At 42.0% G+C, this 23,030-nt stretch overlaps 1 protein-coding gene across 13 annotated transcripts in view; it reads right to left on the bottom strand.

Moving 5' to 3' along the window:
• The window catches only part of TENM4 (teneurin transmembrane protein 4), a 427,285-nt gene that overhangs the window by 190,813 nt on the left and 213,442 nt on the right, over window positions 1-23,030 (bottom strand). For 9 of the 13 annotated variants that reach the window (XM_078390190.1, XM_078390188.1, XM_078390192.1 and 6 more), the window contains 2 exons: window positions 6,571-6,741; window positions 841-1,058 (listed from right to left, as the gene is read on the bottom strand). In XM_078390190.1, coding sequence (XP_078246316.1) covers window positions 841-1,058; window positions 6,571-6,741 — 389 coding nt within the window. The remainder of the gene's footprint in view (window positions 1-840; window positions 1,059-6,570; window positions 6,742-23,030) is intronic. The other 4 variants (XM_078390191.1, XM_078390196.1, XM_078390197.1 and 1 more) reach the window with 1 other exon arrangement.

Genomic DNA, 23,030 nt, shown 5'->3' with positions numbered 1-23,030 from the left:
CTAGTCCGAGGCAACCCAGAAAGTGTCAGAATTTCATCTCTTCTCTGCACCCCTTTTTATTCTTGCTATATTTTGTTTGTATTCCGGAGAGTCCATAGACACAGGATGGGTCAAGATGGAGCAGCAGTCTGAATATTCATATAAACCCCACCATAGAGGTCTTCAGAAGGATAGTCATGGTAATCTGTTGTACCTTCCGTACTAACTGGTTTTATCAGCCTTAAGCCATTGTGGACTGTAGCCCATTTCTCTAGAGGAACAGTGTTGCTCCGGACAGTCACAAGGAAGGAAAAGCACAAAGTCAAGCAGGGTGAGAATGAATTGGGTTGTTAAGGGTCCTTGGGGGTGACAGAAAGAGAATGGAGTTCATGATGAGTCATTCAAATGCTACTGGTGGGAGGGGGAATATACAATCAAGTACAGATAAACAGATTAACATATGTAGGATGGGTACAAGGGAACTCCCTCCCCAACATAAGCCCCATATAATTAAAGAACACAGTCCACTGTTCCAATCATTTTAGTCGTCGTAGTAAAAGAGTGCAGAGTCCGTGCAGAATTTACACATAAGGGAAACTGACTGGACATCGTCATGAAGCACACAATGGTTCAAGCAGGGATACAGTAATCTGTTTAGTTCGAATCGTAATGGCATACAATTATCTGAAGCTTGGAAGTGTTACATTTTGGTCTACAAAGGCCAGAATTTTTCCCAATCAGCATGACCACTTGCTGTGCTGGCTGATGAATTCTGCAAGTGATTCCCCCCCAGGACTGGCATTGTTCCTCCAAACTGAGTTTTTGGATGGAGACAACCATCGGTGACACCGTCTACCATACCTGTGTGTGCGAGGGAGGGAGGCCTTTCCGTCCATAGATCCCAACCAGAGCAGACTTTCCTAACGAAACGTTGAATTTCAGATGCACTGGGTGGTCAATGAACACCTGAGATCTCCAAAAGATTCCAGGAGGGATCTTCTGTGTGGCTCGTCTGCCAAGGTCAATTTCACCGGTGTCTATAAAACTGTCTTCTGGAAAGAAACTACTGGGTTTTCCTACTGAGATAACGGGAAGAGAAAAGAAAATCTTGGGTTAGCTCATTATGAATGTGCTGGCGATTACAATAGCTTGGGAAATGTATCATATTTCTCTCAAGAACATGGAAAAATTATATCTGTGAAGATTCTCAGTTATCCAGGTGTGGTTTTCTGGAAGCTGAGTCATGGGAACTGGACCTCTTTTTTGTTAGGTTGAAATGTTTCGCTGCTCCTCCAAGTAGCTTCGTCAGTCTGAGACTGACGAAGCTGCTTGGATGAAGAGCGAAACATTTTAACCGAACAAGATAGAATTCAAGTTGCCATGACTCAACTTCCAGATGACGGAAAAAATTATCTTTTGGAAAACACCCCGTGAACAGAGAAAGAGTATACTGGCTGAGGGATTCTGTGTGTTATTGTCTTTAAAAAGGAACTTTCCCAAGTTCTACTCTTTCTTCTGTTGTTGGTTTTCATACTTAATGACAAGGCCACAACATCAAAGGGACAGTTTACCCTGAAACGTTATGATCCGTTTCTACATCGAAATCGATGCTGCATACAGAGTTCGGGGAACACGATGGTCACCAAACTTCCTGCTTGGAAGAAGCGTTTTGAGAAATTTCAAAGGAAGCACAAAATGAGTATTGTAAAGCTTCTCATGGAACAAGCTTACTTATATATATATAGTTAACACAGTTTGTGAGGTCAAGCTGGCCCTTTGTTATCACTGGGTGATAACTTAGCAGTAGATGCCCTATCGGGAATCAATGGGAATGAAAGACAGCTTCCATTCAATAAACTGAGGTTGCCATCACTATGGTATTACTTTGAAAGAACATAAGAAACAGAGGGAACTACATTACATGGAGTCAGGGAACTAATACTGCTTTCTCTATGGTTGAGCAGTTTATGTACCTCCAGCTTGTTTTCAGACTACAATGCCCATCCGCTCTGGCAAAAACACTGAATGGTGAGTGTTGGTTGGAGGCGTAGACCACCCTGGTCTACACTTACTGGCAAGTAACTTCTAAGGTCCAAAGCGGGGATGTTTCCCAGTCCTGCTGGGAAATCCGTGGATAGAAACTGGCTGCTTTTAGTCTCACCCACCCCATCCTAAGGGTACATATGTGCAAGTAAAACATGGTTGTAAAGGCCTGGCTATGCGCTCTGTAGAAAGACGTGGTAGAATGGACTGTGCCTCATTTCAGGGTGCAGGTTGGGAGGCCAGCCTTCAAGTCCTTCTCTACATCCAAGGGAGGAAGAACCGTAGAGTAGGAAGAACAGCAATAAGAAACCCTTGTGTTGGGGCTCTTCTTGTTGTGTTAAAGTGACAAAGCATTCAAAATGGTGAAGCCTGCCATAGCAGTCTTCAGAGCTGTAACTAGATATTTTGGCACTGGGGTGGGGGGAGTGCCATCATCTCCAACTTACTCTGCCTTCAAGTACGGGCATGAGCCCCCAATAAGAAACAGGAGGAGGTTAATGTAGTGCTCCCACTCACATGGAAAAGAAAGTGTATGCTTTCAAAAAGGAAGAAAATCAGGAGGAGAAGAAAAGTAAACAGAACTGAGAAGTGTAGTTCATTTTCCTTACGTTCACTAAGAGGTTTACCTATAAAATTTTGATGCCCTCTAAATTCTGATTCCCTGGGATTCTTCAGTGGCAGGCTTCCTTCTGGCCACATCATGATGGGGCCACCTAACTCAGAGCTAGCTCATCCAACTGAACCGCAAGAGGAGTAGTGGACGGTGGCATTGTATAAAAGGCCATAAAATGGATAATTAAAGGCCAGGAGCGGTAGCATCAGCTTTATTATTATTATTATTGTTATTATTATTCTTACACATTCAAACTGGTCAACCATCTCATCTTCCTGGGCCATAAAAGCAAGCTCCTGCGCTTTTAAGCAGATGACACAAAACAGAATAAAGTAAAATAAAATAAATGGAGCTCTCAGGAAGATAAACTAAACCAGTCATAGGAACTAATGTCACGTTTGTGGGGACTCTGTCCTCTTCTTCTCTCTTTTCCTCTTTCTCAGTCTCTCTTTAAATAGACAGAAAGGACATTTGGGGAATAAGGGATTAAAATAGCTTCTCCAACCATTGTCTTTTTTATATAGCCAGATTCCCTGACAATGCATGTTTAGTAGCAAGATCATGATTGGTAGCACATTCTTGCAGCCATAAAATAAAATATTTTTACTATTCAAGATAGTAAAAGTCTACTTAAAATGTTAAGGGATTCCATCTGTTATCAAGTCAGCTTAAATCCCCCCACCCCTGCACACACATCAGGTTAGATGTGTTGCTGTGGCTTTATTTAAAACAAGTGGTATGTATAAAAATCAAAGCGAAGAGAGCCGTTTTCAGATTATAAACTTGGTTGAGGATAAGCATCGAGCCACAAAGGACTCAACATTTGGCAAATGCACCAAAATATAAAATAATTGAAGCATGTTCCCCCATGGTCATTCCCCCTAAAACTGGAGGCATATGTCCTTCTTAACATTGCCATTGTTTCATTTTTCAGTGTTTTATAGTTCAGCTGGTGAACAGTATCTAGTCTAGTAGCCTAGTTTTCATTCACTTCACTCTTCTGGTTGTATCACATCTAGTGATGACTGATAAATATATTCAATGTATTCAATATATTCAATGATGGTGGGGATGGCCCCTTCTAAAGAAACCAACCTTTTCCTTTGGATCTTGGCCCAAATCATGCTCTTTTGTGTGAGGTCTATGAACATGGGGGGGACTGAGCAACAGAATCAAGGGTTCGCATGTGTTTCTTAATGGAAGAGCTTTCGTATGAGATGGAGGTGGAGAGTGTGGCCATGTTACCTCTCAACAACTTTACACACCACTGATCACAGAATCTTTTTGGACTCTCTGACGTGGGGATCAGGGGCACTGTATTAAAGTTATTGTATTATAATTTTACACAGCCAGTGTGTTAAAATAATTCATAACAAGGTTGGGGAGTTTAAATAGTCAAGAAGGCCGGCTCTTTCCTCTGAGTTGCTATCTTGAGTCATTACCTATCTTGCAACTGTTTACTTCCAGTGATCCTCACAAAATTCTTTCCAATTAGTTTTCACCACCATGCTTTCATATTTCCTCCATACTCAATCAGATATAGTGGGTAGTACTTTTTTTAAAAGGACGTATGAATATATTATAGAGTGAACTAGAACACTAGGGGCTACCATGAGCGCAGCGGATCTTGCATCAGCAACTGTGGATGAAGAAGCACCACAGGCTGAAGAGCTGTGATAGGAACGACGAATAAAGACCTTCCTGAAAAACAGAGCCCCAAAGACTCTGACCGAAAATGTTGGCAAAAGCTACAAAACTTGGAAGGACTATTGAGTGCCATATGAGGTTTTCCTATATAAGTTGGCCAAAGTGGTCACGTTGGTTTCCACATGTAATGCAGTCCCATGCAAAGCAAAAGGAGACTATTTTAGTCCTACTAGAATTTAGATAGGGACGTGGTGGCACTGTAGGCTAAACCGCAGAAGCCTGTGCTGCAGGGTCAGAAGACCAAGCAGTCGTAAGATCGAATCCATGCGATGGAGTGAGCGCCCATCGCTTGTCCCAGCTCCCGCCAACCTAGCGGTTCGAAAGCATGTAAATGCGAGTAGATAAATAGGGACCACCTCCGTGGGAAGGTAAACAGCATTCCGTGTCTAAGTCGCACTGGCCATGTGACCACGGAAGATTGTTTTCAGACAAAACGCTGGCTCTATGGCTTGGAAACGGGGATGAGCACCGCCCCTTAGAGTCGAACACGACTGGACAAAAATTGTCAAGGGGAACCTTTACCTTTACCTAGAATTTAGGTTGCAAACACTTTGTTTTAATCTGAAAAACACTCTTCAACTGAAGAGGAAGAAAAATTTGCCTATTTCATTACCTAAGGCAAGATCCTGGACTCACCACTGAAGTAGGTGGTAACTGACTTTTAATAAAAATCAGGACTTCATCTCTTGGAAGCATTTCTGTCATGGATTTCTTCATTAAATTCTATCTATAGTTGTCACTGTCTTCCCTGAGCAAACACTCATTTTATGTTATTTTGAACATCTGTAGTGTGCTAATTCGAGCCAGTGACAGTACCTCATGGCATCTTGAGGCAGCCAGGAAATGGTGTGCAGGCATTAGCACTTTCGCAGGACAATGAAGAAGAGAAATGGATGCCTTACAAGTTGTTCAACTGGCATTCCTAAGCACCTTTACAAAAAAGTAATATGAAGAACTGCTGGATAGCTCAGTGGTTTAGGCATCTGGCCGTGGAACCACAGGTTGGGAGTTCGATTCCCCGCTGTGCTTCCTTGACAGAGGCTGGACTTAATGATCCATAGATTTCCTTCCAGTTCTGCAGTTCTAAGATTATCACCCACTTCTACTCCTAAATAAAATATTTACTAGGCTCTCACAGTGTAACCATAAAATTAACTACATTGTATAGCAGCTCACTAATCAGAAAGGAAAAAAATATTCAATTAAATGTCATAATTTATAGTGTGTTTTTTTAGGAAAGGAAGATGAGTAAATGTGTCTTGTTTTAACTGGAATTGTTTGCAACAGTCAAAGTACTAGTTGCCATCTCAGCTTTTTATTACAAAAACTTTAGGGTTTACTGTTCTCATTGTTCCTATAGACATTTTGAAATCAGTGGGATTAAGGTTAGTCAAGACTGTTTTCAATCAAATGCATTTCAATGGATATACTTTGTGTATGATTAATATCTGACTCCAGATGTTTAATTTTCAATAACAAATTAGATTTAATGTATAAGAATTCAGCAGGAAATCATGGCCTTAGTCACAGGACAGAGGACATATGTAGCACTGACATTGCTTCAACATCAAAGTTTTGACAGGAAAATTTGGGGCAAAGACACACAGAATAAAACTGAGAAACGCTGTAAAATAAATTAGAATTATATATTGCAAGTATTCCACTAATTTCCAAAACTGAGTCATTCAGAGTAAATGGTTTGAAGATAGCACGTTAAACCTTGTGGTTCCAAGGGTCTTTAATGTCATTTTGATATTAATAAGGCTATTGTTTTCTAATGGCAACCACCTCAGGGCAAAAAAAAAATTTGAATGAGCAAAAAATGAACAGCATTCAGTAGTCCTGTAAAAAAACAAGCAAAAAGGAAACGTTGATGGAACATTTTAAATCAGTAAACATTTCTGACAGAGGAGGAAATGAGGAGAGGGGAGTTCTGGTGGGGAAATATCTCTCAAATGAATATATGAAAGAGATATTCCCCTTTATGGGTGGCTCTGAATAAATCACTGCATACTTGAGAACTTGTGGTGGTGGACATTGAAAACAGGACAGATGGACAGAAGGACAGACGACTACTGACTAGAGAATATGACGAAGCAGAAGTTCCGAGAGGCGGCGAGGCACTGCAGAAAAGATGGATGAAATTATGAGGTGAGAATGGATGTCTGGAATTCAGAAGCAGACACAAGGAGGACTCACAACAAGGACAACACACCGACCAACCGTACCTTCGCCGGCTCCTTTGCCTTTCCTGTCAGGTACCTCTAGCCCCGTGCCCCCAGAGGAATACAGAGAGACGTCCGTTGGCACTGGCCAACTGCTGGCTGTGTCTTCCGTGATCTCATACATCTGCCCTTCCATCGGCTGCAGGTGCCAGTTTAGGCCAAACAGGTGCATGGCTGTGGTGAGCAATGAGAAAAATCATCTTTTGGGGCAGCTGTTTCTTTGCTGAGGAGACTTTTGAAATTTAAAACCTGTGCCTGAGTAGCACGCTCATTACTCCTCTTGGTATGCCACAGCTAGAACAGAGTTCCCTGCTGGAAACATTTTAAAGATGCAGATTTCGACGTGTGAATTGAATCTTGATCTATGTATAAGCATTAAGTGACTGGGGGGTCACGTGTTTCTGACCCTATTCTTCCTATTCCCCACTGCAAGCTGTGACAACAGGTGAATACGGTCATGTGATGACTCTATTTGCCAAATTCAGGCATCTGGGACATCATTAAGAACCTCCCACAGCTGAACAGCTCTCTTATCCTGCATGCTTCAAACTAAAAGATGGCTCAAGCTTACTGCGGTTCTGTGCCATCAAGTTACATCCAGGTTCTGTCAACCCTAAGACGGCTTTCAAGACATGTGAGAGATTTCAGGAATGGTTTTAAGAGTGCCACCATGCTGTAAAGTTTAAATAGTCAAGCAGAGACTTGAACCCAGGGCTCCTGAGCCCTAGTTTGACACTCTCTCCATTCACACTGCACTGGCTCAAGAACAAGCTGAAGGTTCAGCAACCCGATTCTTATTTGGTCTGGCTTTCATAGGTAAAGTCGTATGGCAAAATATGTGTTTCTGTGACAATATCACCAAAACACATCAATAACATTGCCCTGCCTTCATGCTTGCTGAGGTGACGTGGACACAGGGCGATAGCAAGACAGAAATGGAGGGTATGAAAGGAGGACAATTTACTTTCTTGTTGCTGCTGACAGATGGACCTCTACAGATGGGAAACCTTGACCTCTGAGCATTCAGCCTGGAGGCAGGTGGTGCTTCATGGCCTCTCCCAATTTGCAGAGACCCATGTCCAGCAGGCCAAGGCCAAGAGGCAGTCCTGAAACCAGCAAAATCAGGGAGCTGGACAGGGGACAGATTGCAATTGTCTTCAGTGTGGAAGGGATGGTCACTCTCAAATTGGCTTCCTCAGCCATACTAGACGCTGTTCCAAGAGCTCCATTCAGAGCTCCATTCAGAGCTCGAGACTGAAGGATGCCTAATCTCAATGCTGCTGACTCTCTTCTTCGAGGACCCAATTCTAATCTCCATCCACAAGGCCCTCTTTCCTTCAGCTAAATTTTTGTTCACATTCAGGAGCCCAGTTGAAACATCCTGTTTTATGTTCTTTCCCCCAAAATCATTTTAGTTACAGAACTTACCCAAACACATGGTAGAAACTACCCCTTGATGCCTCTACAAATGTAAGCAAACATCTAGACTTATTTTACGTACATTTGTTTGACTTTATATTTTATGTATTTTCATTTCAGGTTGCTTGCCAGAGAGACAGCAATACTGCATTAGGAAAGCAATAGTAATGGAACTTGGAATGTAATATGTACTCATTGTTTCTTTAGAGTCTGGGGAAGGAAATGCTACATATCTGTGATTGGGAGTCCCCCAGACCCCCAACATCTTGTCTCCCTTCAACCATGTCACCAATGTTTAGATGGCTTCCAGACTCACTGCTTTTTCTTACACCTTTATCTTACAGATAAAGAAGTGTTAGGAATCTCCATCAATTTTTTATTTTAGCTGGCATACAGATCTGTGGATGTTACAGGACACTTCCCTTCAAATACTGCTTGGATTTCCACCCACAAATATTCATGTTAATAATTAAAGCCTTTGAGAATGAAAGGATGGAAAGATGCTTCTAATTTGTTGAAATGCCTTCCTTTGGTTCCTCACTTGCTGTAGGTCTAAGTGATCATGGACCACCGTGGTGTCTATAGATCACACCTTTGTTAATTAATTCCTTCTCCATGAGACTTCCCAATTTGGATCCAATGTCTGAAATCCAAGAATAAGCCACAACTGGAGTAGATCTGTTGAATCAATGGAGCATATGGTGGAGCTGACTCACCAAATCCCTACTGATTCAGCCACCCTATTCTAGCTGAGACTTAGTACTGGATTTCACCCAGTATCTCCCAATTGTGGCATACAAGGTAGTTGAAGAATGAATCCTTTACACCAGCTAACTCATGACTTTTTCTTAACAAACATCAATACTGAAGCTGCTTTCCCTGCTGCTACAATAGAAAACACAAGGTCAAATGGGAGAAGCTGATAGCATGGGCATCTTAGGGGGGTACCACTGAGTGGGTGCTTTCTCCCAAATGATCCTGGGAACTTCAACTTTACTGGAATCATATTAGAAGTTGCAAGTGGCTCTCAAGGAAGAGAAAGCAGCATTGAAGTAGGCCCTTTGTTCAATACTCAGTGGGCAGTATAGGAAAGAACCAGGTCACCCCAGGAGCAGACAATCAGTTATCAACAGTCCCAGAAATTGAGAAAAGATCTGATTGTGAGGTTGCATCAGCCTGAATTTCCTTGCCAATGAAGGTCTGTTCATTCATTCATTCATTCATTCATTCATTCATTCATTCATTCATTCATTCATTCATTCATTCATTCATTCATTCATTCATTCATTCATTCATGTTTTTCTAAACCACTGATTTAGTGTTCAACACTACCCTAAGTGGTTTATATAAAAACAATAACCCAAATATCAACAAATAACAAAACCAATGTTAAGAACACAAATACAGTAACTAAATAAACCCCAAATGATGATGGACTATGGGAGCACCTACAGAAATAACTCAGAAGAGGATGCCCTTAAAAGCTTCCCGAAGCATTAGAGTCTTAAGCGTCCTCTTAAATGATGAGAGAGAGAAGAACTGACCAACTTCTACCAGGAGCCCACTCCATAATGTGGGAGCCAGACCTCAGAAGGCATAATTCCTGGTGACTCTCTTCTTAGCCTTTCCTGGCATGGCAACCTGGAGAAGCAAGCCCTGTGAAGAGCGGGTGGCGTGGGACACCCATTGCCATTCTGAAGGAGAGATGTTTCAACAAATACCAAGGCCCCAAACCGTTAAGGTTGTTTCATCTTTACTACTGGTAAATTTTTTAAGGACCCAGGTACAGTGGGGTCTTGACTTGAGAACTTAATCCGTATTGGAAGGCGGTTCTCAAGTCAAAACGTTCTCAGGTCAAATCTGCATTTCCCATAGGAATGCATTGAAAACCATTTGATCCGTATCTGCTCTTTTCCGTCCATAGAAACTAATGGGAAGCTGCTATTCTGCCTTCGACCACTAGAGGGGGATATTTTGTTTCTTAGGTCAAGAAAGGTTCAGGGAAGGCAGGAAAAATACAGTCCAGGCAGTACTTTCTTTCTTTCTTTTCCTTCCTTCCTTCCTTCCTTCCTTCCTTCCTTCCTTCCTTCCTTCCTGCCATCCATCCATCTATCCATCTATCTATCTATCTATCTATCTATCTATCTATCTATCTATCTATCTATCTATCTATCTATCTATCTATCTATCTATCTATCTATCTATCTATCTATCTATCTATCTATCTATCTATCTATCTTCTTCATGGATTGCTGCCTTGTCGTGGCGAAGGGGCTTGAGTAACTCAGAGAAGCTATGGGCTATGCCGTGCAGGGATACCCAAGACGGACAGGACATAGTGGAGAGTTCCGACTAAACGCAATCCACCTGGAGTAGGAAATGGCAAGCCACTCCAGTATCTTTGCCAAGAACGCCCCATGATCAGAAACAAAAGGCTAAAAGATATGACGCTGGAAGATGGGCCCCTCAGGTCGGAAGGCGTCCAACATGCTACTGGGGAAGAGTGGAGGACAAGTACAAGTAGCTCCAGAGCTAATGAAGTGGTTGGGCCAAAGCCGAAAGGACGCTCAGCTGTGGATGTGCCTGGAAGTGAAAGGAAAGTCCAATGCTGTAAAGAAAAATACTGCATAGGAACCTGGAATGTAAGATCTATGAACCTTGGGAAGCTGGAGGTGGTCAAACAGGAGATGGCAAGAATAAACATCGACATCCTGGGCATCAGTGAACTAAAATGGACAGGAATGGGCGAATTCAGCTCAGATGATTATCATATCTACTACTGTGGGCAAGAATCCCGTAGAAGGAATGGAGTAGCCCTCATAGTCAACAAAAGAGTGGGGAAAGCTGTAATGGGATACAATCTCAAAAATGATAGAATGATGTCAATACGAATCCAAGGCAGACCATTCAACATCACAATAATCCAAGTTTATGCACCAACCAGCATTGCTGAGGAGACTGAAATTGAACAATTCTATGAAGATTTACAACACCTTCTAGAACTGACACCAAAGAAAGATGTTCTTCTCATTCTAGGGGACTGGAATGCTAAAGTAGGGAGCCAAGAGATAAAAGGAACAACAGGGAAGTTTGGCCTTGGAGTTCAGAACGAAGCAGGACAAAGGCTAATAGAGTTTTGTCAAGAGAATAAGCTGGTCATCACAAACACTCTTTTCCAACAACACAAGAGGCGACTCTATACATGGAAATCACCAGATGGGCAATATCGAAATCAGATTGATTATATTCTCTGCAGCCAAAGATGGAGAAGCTCTATACAGTCAGCAAAAACAAGACCTGGAGCTGACTGCGGTTCTGATCATCAGCTTCTCATAGCAAAATTCAAGCTTAGACTGAAGAGAGTAGGAAAAATCACTGGGCCACTCAGGTATAATCTAAACCAAATCCCCTATGAGTACACAGTGGAAGTAAAGAACAGATTTAAGGAACTAGATTTGGTGGACAGAGTGCCTGAAGAACTTTGGATAGAGGCTCGTAACATTGTCCAGGAGGCAGCAACGAAAATCATCCCAAAGAAAAGGAAATGCAAGAAAGCAAAGTGGCTGTCCAACGAGGCCTTAGAAATAGCAGAGAGGAGAAGGGAAGCAAAATGCAAGGGAGATAGGGAAAGTTACAGAAAATTGAATGCAGACTTCCAAAGAATACCAAGGAGAGACAAGAGGGCCTTCTTAAATGAACAATGCAAAGAAATAGAGGAAGATAACAGAAAAGGAAAGACCAGAGATCTGTTCAGGAAAATTGGAGATACTAGAGGAACATTTTGCGCAAAAATGAACATGATAAAAGACAAAAATGGGAGGGACCTAACAGAAGCAGAAGACGTCAAGAAGAGGTGGCAAGAATACACAGAGGAATTATATCAGAAAGATTTGGATATCCCGGACAACCCAGACAATGTAGTTTCTGACCTTGAGCCAGACATCCTGGAGAGCGAAGTCAAGTGGGCCTTAGAAAGCCTGGCTAACAACAAGGCTAGTGGAGGTGATGGCATTCCAGTTGAACTACTTAAAATCTTGAAAGATGATGCTGTTAAGGTGCTACATTCAATATGCCAGCAAGTTTGGAAAACTCAACAGTGGCCAGAGGATTGGAAAAGATCAGTCTACATCCCAATCCCAAAGAAAGGCAGTGCCAAAGAATGCTCCAACTACCGTACAATTGCACTCATTTCCCACGCTAGCAAGGTTATGCTCAAAATCCTCCAAGGTAGGCTTCAGCAGTATGTGGACCGAGAACTCCCAGAAGTACAAGCTGGATTCCGAAGAGGCAGAGGAACTCGAGACCAAATTGCTAACTTGCGCTGGATTATGGAGAAAGCCAGAGAGTTCCAGAAAAATATCTACTTCTGCTTCATTGACTATGCCAAAGCCTTTGACTGTGTGGACCACAGCAAACTATGGCAAGTCCTTAAAGAAATGGGAGTGCCTCACCACCTTATCCATCTCCTAAGAAACCTATATGTGGGACAGGAAGCAACAGTCAGAACTGGTCATGGAACAACTGAGTGGTTCAAAATTGGGAAAGGAGTACGGCAAGGCTGTATACTGTCCCCCAGCTTATTTAACTTATATGCAGAATACATCATGCGGAAGGCTGGACTGGAAGAAACCCAAGCCGGAATTAAGATTGCCGGAAGAAATATCAACAACCTCCGATATGCAGATGATACCACTCTGATGGCAGAAAGTGAGGAGGAATTAAAGAACCTTATAATGAGAGTGAAAGAGGAGAGTGCAAAAAACGGTCTGAAACTCAACATCAAAAAAACTAAGATCATGGCCACTGGTCCCATCACCTCCTGGCAAATAGAAGGGGAAGATATGGAGGCAGTGTCAAATTTTATCTTCCTGGGCTCCATGATCACTGCAGATGGAGACAGCAGCCCTGAAATTAAAAGACGCCTTCTTCTTGGGAGGAAAGCGATGACAAATCTTGACAGCATCTTGAAAAGCAGAGACATCACATTGCCAACAAAAGTCCGAATAGTCAAAGCTATGGTTTTTCCTGTCGTGATGTATGGAAGTGAGAGCTGGACCATAAAGAAAGCAGACCGCCGAAGAATTGATGCCTTTGAATTGTGGTGCTGGAGGAGGCTCTTGAGAATCCCCTGGACTGCAAGGAGAACAAACCTATCAGTTCTAAAGGAAATCAACCCTGAGTGCTCACTGGAAGGACAGATCCTGAAGCTGAGGCTCCAGTACTTTGGCCATCTCATGAGAAGAAAAGAGTCCTTGGAAAAAACCCTGATGTTAGGAAGGTGTGACGGCAAGAGGAGAAGGGGACGACCGAGGATGAGATGGCTGGACAGTGTCTGCGAAGCAACCAACATGAACCTGACACAACTCCGGGAGGCAGTAGAAGACAGGAGGGCCTGGCGTGCTCTGGTCCATGGGGTCACGAAGAGTCGGACACGACTAAACGACTAAACACATCTATCTATCTATCTATCTATCTATCTATCTATCTATCTATCTATCTATCTATCTATCTATCTATCTATCTATCTATCTATCTATCTATCTATCTATCTATCTATCTATCTATCTATCTATCTATCTATCTATCTATCTATCTATCTATCTATCTAATCTCACCTTTCTCCTCAACAAGATTTAAGGCACTTACCAAACTGTTGACAGAGAAAGTGCAAATGAAGAAAGAACCCTTAATCTTAACACCCAGGCAAGTTCTCTACCACTGCTGAAGTTCGTCCTTCCGAACATTTCCAGGCTCAATCCATTTGCCATAACTCTGAGTGACAAAGGAGACTGACGAGGGGGGCTGAGCACCAGAAAGAGCCCAAGTCTTTTCATATTCCTAATGACACCATATATAACCCAACAGTTCTTAACTAATACCAAACTGAATGTGGGCTGGGTTTCTCTCTCCCCCCCCCCCCCACTATTGTAAGCTCAAAGCCAATCTTGCCTGAAAAAGCCTGGCATTAATATGATTTAATAAATGAAATAACTGGGACCACAAGTTAAATGTTTCTGAATAGAACGGAAAGGCAGGACACAAAATACCAACTCTATTTGTTTGGTGCCAAGGTGTCACTGCTTTGCACCTCCCTCTGGAGTTTGCAAAAATTAATCAGAGTATGAGTCAAATTCCATTGAATAGGTTACCTACAATCAAGGAACGAGATGACATAATAAAAATGACAATAGTGCACTACACAATCATGGTATATGTCGAGGAACATGTTTATCTGATTAGCTATCACCTCCCAAAAGAACAGAGAAAAACCAAAACAGTTTCCCATATAATTTTGCTCTCTTCCCTAACATAAACATTTCATATTTAATCATGATCTGAATTTCCCTTTGGGCTTTCTGCAACTCTCAAGATTTGCTGTTCACCACCCTCAAAATGGCATTTCCTGATGAAGGGAGCAGACGCATCCAACCTTCCCTCAAATTGTGCACCATGCATCCTCCAGGAAAATGTACAGCGGCATCACCATCAAGTCCACTCAATGTAATTAAGAGCAGAAAAACAGGAAGAGACCCACTCTTAAAAATGCAATGTTGTTTGTAAAAATCATGCCAGGATTTATCAAGCATTACAGAAAGGAATGAGTGTAGGAGAGAAGGTTAAAGTGATCGAATCTCACAACAGAAGCCAAGGTTCTTGAATCTGAATTTTAAAAATATATCTTATTTTATAACAAGATGAATACAGTACTCCTAGCTGTCAATCCAAAATCCCATATCTCACAATGGCTCAGGCATCATCATGCCAGGCCACAGTTTAGGAAAACTAGCCTTAATTTTCATTTTGAGAAAATAAATTTCAGAAGTTTCTTCCATCTCTTTAATTAATGAGCACTGACTATGGTTTGTCAGTTCAGAGTATATGCCAAACCATGGTTAGTACAAATCATCATCTGATTCTGGCCAGCTGCCATTAACTACTGATGTCAGGTATAATGCAAGACCACAGTTAAATGTCTTTAATCCTGACTTACTAGTATAATCCTGATTTACTAGTATAAGGGAACATCAAAACTAGGGATGCATCACTTGAACGTATAAATGGACACTAAGTGAGCCTGTTGTGAATAATTTGCCAGGTAAAGAAGAATCACACTTATGTTCTCGAAGGCTTTCACAGCCAGGATCTGATGGTTATTGTAGGTTTTTCGGGCTCTTTGGCCGTGTTTTGAAGGTTGTTCTTCCTAACGTTTCACCAGTCTTTGTGGCCGGCATCTTCAGAGGACAGGAGTCAGAACTCTATTTGTGCTCTGGTGCAGTTCGTTGAGTATTTATAGCTGTGGGATCAGCTTTTGTCCTTTGACCAAGAATCAAACATGTTTGTTATTGAAAATGTTATTCATCTTTAGATTCCCAGGTAAAATACAAACCCTCTGAAAAGTGGGAGTGCAGGTGGCTCACATGGGGAAGTCTTCAAATATACCTGAACATCAAACATCCAACTCAAGCAACGGGTAGGTTTGTAGGTATGTATTTATTTTTCAACAGTTTCTTCTAAGGCTTAAGCTCTATCTTCCTTTGTGTGGCATAAACAAAAGTTCCAGAACCATAAGTTCTGGACCAGAAAATAAAAAGGAGAAGCTATTCTTAAGAGCTGCAAAAAGTAAAGCGGATTCAAGAGAGAGAGAATAGAAGTCTCTGATGGTCGCCACTCAAACAATCTCAGCCTGGAGCAATTATGGGCATCTCTCTTTTAATTTTCCTGCTCATCATGATGCACCAAGATGCATCAAGAAAAGCAGTCAAAGCACAAACACTCCCTTAGCAGGATTTCTCACCTATCACTGAAAGCTACCCATCTACTAAGAACACAATGCAATTAACAGCTGTTTAAAAACTGCCATTTGCTCCAGTGCTGTATAGTTTCCTGTACTTAAGACTTCTGTGCACATTTTTTAAATTTGATTTGTCTACACTCCTCAAAATGAATTGGAAGTATTTCACTTCTGTTTCATTCCTTTTAAACAGCAATCACAACAGAGGTTTTAAAACAGGATTTAAACACGATCTCGACTGCACTTATTTTTAAGACAAAGTACTTCTACTGCAGACTTGTGAAGCTTCAGAGCTAACATTATTACTAGAATGCACTCAGTCTACTTTTATTAACTGCTTTAATAGTAGTTGGTTCTGATTATCACTTGATGGAATGCAACGGTTGGTCATCTTTCCCTTTGTAATGGGGTTTATTTTTATTTTTGAGGGTAAGCTCATTATCTTGTAATTATCTTTTAAATTATCACACAGACACTGTATCCTCTTCACCCACTCCTTTCTCATTTCTGCAGTTTGTTAGCCTGGATTTTCTGTCGCCTTGTCTTTTTATGGAATCATCCATACTGCTGAAATGTATATAATTAAACTCTAATAAGGGTAGGAATCCATATCCATTTTTCTAAAGTAATGCTGTGCACATCCCTAGTATTGTTTTTTTTGGGGGGGGAGGGGTTGGTTGTTGTTTTTTGCAAGTTACCGTATTTTTCGCTCCATAAGACGCACCTTTCCATAAGATGCACCAATTTTTTTAGGAGAAGAAAACAGGAAAATATAATCTGTTTTCTTCGCTCCATAAGACGCACAGACTTTCCACCCCCCTGTTTTGTGGGAAAAAAGTGCGTCTTATGGTGCGAAAAATAGGGTAACTAGTCAATCAATCAATTTAAAAAATTGAGGCAAGGTGTAAGGACTAGAGGTGGGATAAGAAAATCTCCGACCCTAGAGCTGTGTTAGAGGTAAAGAATAGCCTTGAAGATTACTGAGCACCCAGGAGCCTGGCATGGTCAAATGAACAATTATAAATCCTGAAAATGCCCATAGCTCTGGCCCAGCATACATCTCTGCCTTAGCACAGGTCCCTGCAGATAAAGGGCAGGGTAGGAGTCTAGTAAACATCTGAGACCTTGCAGAGCCGTTTCCAGCTCAAAGTTATAAAAGCAGCTCATCGAAGTTAGTCCTGACGATATTGATTCCAGTAAAAAGTTTCCTCTGCCTCATCTGGAGATTTCCAGACCTTGGAAGTAACATTTTCTACATAATAGGGACGTTGGCAAGTGTTTAGGTCTCAGTCCCAAATCCAAGTCTTTGGTATCAAGTCCCAAGTCCCTATTAAAAACAAGCTTTACTCCCCCAGAAAACGGGGTGGGGGTGGGTCTGTTCCAAGTTTTAAGTTGAGTCCAAGTCAGTGAAGAAAAAACCAAGTTGACTCCGAGCCGAGTCACTCTAGTGCGACTTCAGTCCAACTTGACAGCGAACCCCACGAATCCTACTGGCATTCATGTGAGGTTTGTGTAACTTGGGGTAGTTCGCTTCTGCTCACTGACAAGGAGCCGTGATGTGTTTTCGTTGCCTGCCTAGTCAAATAAATGATGGTGCAACTGAGATACATCTCAGCACCTCTGTCAGCTGGCCACAGTTGGCCACCTTACACGACGAGTAATAGGACTCCAGCCAGAGTTACCCAGGACTCCTTGGTCCTGTAGCACTGAGGGACAACAATGTTATTTTTAATGTTATTTCACTTTTAAAGAAGGGCGATGCAGATCTGTGTTTTTGGACCACAAAATCCCAGGATTTCTGGGTGTGGAAGTCCACAAGCACAACCCTGCACACCTCTAATTTAAAAGTAGAGATGTGCAGGGTTGTGCTTGAGGTTTCTGTTATCTGCTGATGCCAACCTGTCCAGGTTCGAAAACTGGATTTTAACGGATAAACTGGATTCAGAGGATAGGTTCTGACCCACCAACAATGGCTCACGGCATTGCCAAACAAAACAGGCTGAAGATCCGTAGCACCGTAGACAAGGGTGGGAAAAGAGACTAGCAGGAGAGGAAGGAAAAGAAGAACAGGGAAACAAAGACAGCAACCACATGGGCTCTTGTTTGGAGAGGTTGATGGAGTGAAGGGGGTTTGCAGGGACAGGCCAATGGTTTTGACAGATCACCCTGAGAAGTTCAGACAAGGGGTACTTAGTCAGGCATAAGAGGCGTCTTTCCCGGGGGAAAGTGCAAGGAGGAGAAATCCACAGAGGTCAGCAGAAAATGAAATGAAATAAAGAGTTGGAAGTTGCAAAGGGGAGGGGGCCCCACAATGAAACCTCACACATTGCTGGCTTTTTTTTATTAGCTTGTTGACTTGCTTGAGCCAGCAAAGGAAATGTAATAAATAACCAAAGTGATCAATTACAGCCTTTTAAGTTAAGGCCCAAGTAAAAGGCCTGAGGCTAAAGCCACTAATTGATTCCTAAGTTGGTGTTGAAAGAGAGATGGGGGGGGGGGGAGGAGAGGAAGCTTCTAAGATTGCTGGGCCCACCAGCAGTCCTCTTTTGTCCTGACACCCCCACCCCCAAATGGGTTGGGGATAGGGGGAAGGCAAAGCCCTCAAAGCTAATGTTTTTGTCTTCAGTTTTTACTCATTGATCTGTTAAAGGGGTAAATAACCCAGGGAAGGCAGTTTTCTCAGGAAAGTCTGTTAATGTGTGCAGATGCAGTGCATAGCCTCAAAACCCTTCAGACTTTATAAAATTGAGTTGCTGGGAGTGAAGACAGAACATCTGTCTCTATTCACTTGCCCGGGAGTGAAGACAGAACATCTGTCTCTATTCACTTGCCCGAGCGGTGAAACCAGAGAGCAAAATCTGCACCTGAATCAAACTCTACCTGCAGGCAGAGTTACCCGGGTTTGGTTTCTATTGGGGATACCCTCCCAGTTTTAGCAGTAAACCAGCTGAGGCTGGGGGTACCGGGGGCTGAGACACCTCCTGTTCTGTGGCACTGACTTCCCTACTTATTCCATACCTGTAAATATCTTTTTGCATTTTCCTGAAGATTTCAAACAAACTGTCGTTTCAAAACTTTCAGGTCATCTTTTTAAGAGTGTTTCTTTGGCAGAAATGTGAGTTATGACTTTAAAAAAAAAAAAACAGAGTTTGCATTATGTGAGACTTAAGGGCTTCCTTGTAATATTTTATATTACAGGGTACCATAAATTCCATACAGTAGAGGGGACAAAACTTAAAACATTTCCTCCCAGCTGTCAATTATCCTCAATAATGCCTCTTTCCCACAGTCACAGCTATTCCCTGAAAAAGCCAAAACAAAACAAAACTGTTTTTCTGCCTAACATGTAGTTTTAACTCAAATCAGAAATAAACCACCCCCGCTAGTTTTCAATGACAATCTTACTTCTAGACTTATTTTGCCTCAAAGAAATGTTTTGCTTTCACTTCTCTCTGTAATACATTTAGCAGCAATTACCAATGCTTAGCTTAACTCCCGGAAGAAATTACATGAATTTTGGACAAGCAATTGCTGATGTGTGATGATAATGGTATTCAAGTGTTGCCTGTAGAGCAATATGCGTCACAGCAATATGAAACATACAATTCAAGTGTTGTTCTACCGGGGTAGGTAAAGGAGTGAAAGAACTCCCCAAAGTATTAAATCTTTCAAGAGTTTGCTTTAGACAGTTCTTGTGCTATGTCCTGGGCAGAAAGAGGACTTCCTAGAAAAATAACTGAAAAGAAAAAGAAATACTGTACAGTCCTGTAGTCTGTGAGCAAAACCCAAGATCAGACAACAAAGGGGAGTGTTTGACCGTTCTGGTTGACAGTCTCCATCATGGACCATCCAGTTAACATCAGCCTCTGGGGCTGCAACATTTAGCCAAGATGATTTGATGTCCTTTTTGTTTCTTTCCCCAACATCAAGGTCTGGAGGGGCCAGCATGATTTAAATGCTGAGCTTTTTTGGGGAGAGGGATTGTAATCCCTTTGATAGGGTATTGCACAACTATAGTTTTAAAATCAGTACAATCCTCCACTAATCCAATGTCCATTCGGACAACTGCCTACACAGGTATTGTACCTCTGCATTCCAGAAGCACAGAGTACTACAGAGTACTTACTTGGAGAGTAAGGTGTTTTAAGGGAAGGGCCTTAACCGTCCACCCGGAACAGCAGATAGGGGAATGAATCATCATGAGATTTACTCAGGAGAGACCTAAGGGGAGGCTGAGTTTACCTCTTCTAAAAATCTTAACTCAAAAACTCATTGTCCAAACCTCCCTATATTTGGAAAAGACAAAGAATAGAATGTTTGCTACTTTGATGCTGATCCAAAGTCCAGTTTCAAAGTTATAATGTTTGGGCTGCCCCCCATTTTTAGAATCGCCTTATAGGAGGTTGGTTTGCCCTGCTGCACAATAACACAGCTGCACTCTCGTGCAATAGCGTGAGGGTAAGCTGAGCCAAATTCATGTGAGTTTTTGATTTTGTGTCTGCACATCAATTCAATTCGGATTTATGCCGACCCTTTTCATGGCTTTTTAGGTAAAGGGTACTCAGAAGTGGCTCAGCCATCCTTTCTCCTGGGACTCTACACTCCGCCCAAGGCCATATAGGTTGACTCTTCTCTCCAATTCCCGCACTGCCGGGAATCAAACTCCCAACCTCTGGCTCCACAGCCAACTAACTGGGCCAGCTGGACTTTTCCTAGTAAAATAATATAATTTTTTGCATCTAAATACTTCTACACTGCAGCATGTTTCTCCATGATGAAAGTCAATTACCACTTAGTCCCAGCACATCTCTAAATGGAGTTTTAATTTGTGTATATTAAAGAGGAATCTTCCCATCGGGGTATTTGCCGTAATTAGAGAAACCAGGGCAGATTTTTACAGGGAGCCTCCCACCTTGCTTTGTAATTGCTAAAGTAAAAGGCCAGCCTGTTATGGTCAGTATAACTTTATGCACAGTACCTCATTAAACAACCTGTAATTTGGGGAGGGGGGCAGTTAATTGATGAAGCGTGATTCAGAAGCTTAAATCAAGTTACTTCTAGTTCAATCCTCAGCTGCCCTCAGTACATCTATCATTTTATTTATCATGGTGATTTATTTATTACATCTGTTTCTGCTCTTACTACAGAATAACTAAAATAAAGATACCTGTCCCCTATCCAGGACATGCTTAATTTTAAAAACCTAACAGTGTCATTGGACTTCAAATCATTCTATATTCTCATTGTATCTTAATTAGCTCTGAACTGGAAAAACATGAACAAGATTATTTGGTAATATGTTTTGAAAGAAATCCCTCTCTGGATATTATTTGTGGTAAATATCTGTTTTTTAAAAAAGACTGGAGGGCTTGGCATGTTCTGGTCCATGGGGTCATGAAGAGTCTTCCACTGCCTCCTGGACTTTGGTCAAATTCATGTTGGTCGCTTTGATGACACTGTCTAGCCATCTCGTTCTCTGTCGTCCCCTTTTCCTCTTGCCTTCACACTTTCCCAACATCAGGGTCTTTTCCAGGAAGCCTTCTCTTCTCATGAGATGGCCAAAGTATTGGAGCCTCAGCTTCAGGATCTGTCCTTCGAGTGAACACTCAGGGTTGATTTCCTTCAAAATGGATAGGTTTGTTCTCCTTGCAGTCCAGGGGACTCTCAAAAGTTTAAGAGATTGTATGGAAGCCACCAAAAGTGAGAACAGGTGATGGCTATTTTTTTTTTTTAAAAAAAGGTATGAACGGCACAGCCATTCGTAACAGCGGCTGAGACCCAGCCCAGTGCTAGATATAAGAAAGCGGAGAAATTGGGTGAAGAATGCAGACCACAGAAATGACTGGCACATTGCCAAGGCAGAAGGGTAAGCCCAGGAGCTGTAGAAAGAGGGAGAGTTAGAGAATTCAGTGTGGAAATGAATTCCCCACAAGTGGATGAGTGAAGGACTGGAGGGGGGGGGAGCTGTTCTACATAGCAAAGGAATGTGCACTGCTCTTTGTCTTGAACTGGGGGCTTTCAGCGTTACAACTGTGCTCACATGAAGCTTGAGTATATATATATATATTAAATGACAGAATGACAGAGGGGTGAAAAAAGAACACAGACTTAGGCAGATGTTACCAACATGGGAAACACTTCACCGAGCCAAGAAAGTTTGAGTGAGACCAATCTATGATTTTCTTTGTATGGGAAAAGCTGTAAGAATGCTTTATCCTAACTTGCTTGTCATGTTTCTCCCAGATGAGCTTCGCTTATATAAAAAAGCATGCTTTAAAAAAAAAAGAAAAAGAAGAGTGCTAAAGAGAGAGAGAGAGAGAGAGAGAGAGAGAGAGAGAGAGAGAGAGAGGATAATGGAGAGGAAGAGAAGTGGGTTTCTTTTCTACACAAAACGACTAGCAAATTGTTACAAATGGACCCAAGTCTGGGAGGGCTGATTAAGCTGCTGACATTGTGAAATTAATGATGTTCTCCCTTCCAGAGAACCTGAGTAAAAATCCAGCACAGGGCATGGGGGGGAGATATAAATCTAGAGGAGCCGGACAGATCGGTGTTAAGAGCCTTATCAATAATGAAATTCAACACAGCCTGGCAGCTGGATCAGGCCAACCTCAGAAGGAAAGCGACTCATTCACAAGGGATTTACCCCTCCCAGCACAATCTCATGTCCCCCCTCCCTGGATAATGTGGTGGCAACTGCAAGCATAGACACTGTCATAGGGTAAGATCCTTGAGCTGTTAAGTCAAATTTCTGCCCTGGGCCAGCTAACAAGGTAAGTTCTCCCTGGATAGCCATTTCTGTACCAGTCAATTCAATGGCTGGTGTATTTAATATGCTAAAAAGGGGTGAATAAGAGGTTGAAGTCAGCTAAAACTGATCAAGAGCTTTTTGATCTGCCTGGTGGGACTGGTGATCCTATAACGCAACAATAGGAAAGTATAATGTCCTAGTAAAAGAACGTCACTATATCACAGAGGCATATGGTAGCAGACTTGTAGAGGAGTCAAGCAAAAAGCTAGAGAAAAGTCTTCCATGAAGTTGAAACTGCAAAATAACTGAAGGGTGAAAGTTACCCACTGTTTGTCTGGACAATCTCATTTCTGTAGTTTACTCTTTCTATATTATATTTTATAGAGTTACAGTACTTGCTTATTTGCATATTTCCTTAGATTTTAGGAGATTAGGCATCCTTCAGTCTCAAGAGACTATGGTAACGTGCTCTGAAGAGAGGTCTTGGAATAGCGTCTGGTG

Source organism: Pogona vitticeps, chromosome 3 (assembly GCF_051106095.1).
Source record: "Pogona vitticeps strain Pit_001003342236 chromosome 3, PviZW2.1, whole genome shotgun sequence".
Lineage (NCBI taxonomy): Eukaryota > Metazoa > Chordata > Lepidosauria > Squamata > Agamidae > Pogona > Pogona vitticeps.
The sequence above is the reverse complement of the archived record's forward strand: the minus strand, read 5'-3'. Positions and strand labels throughout refer to the sequence as shown.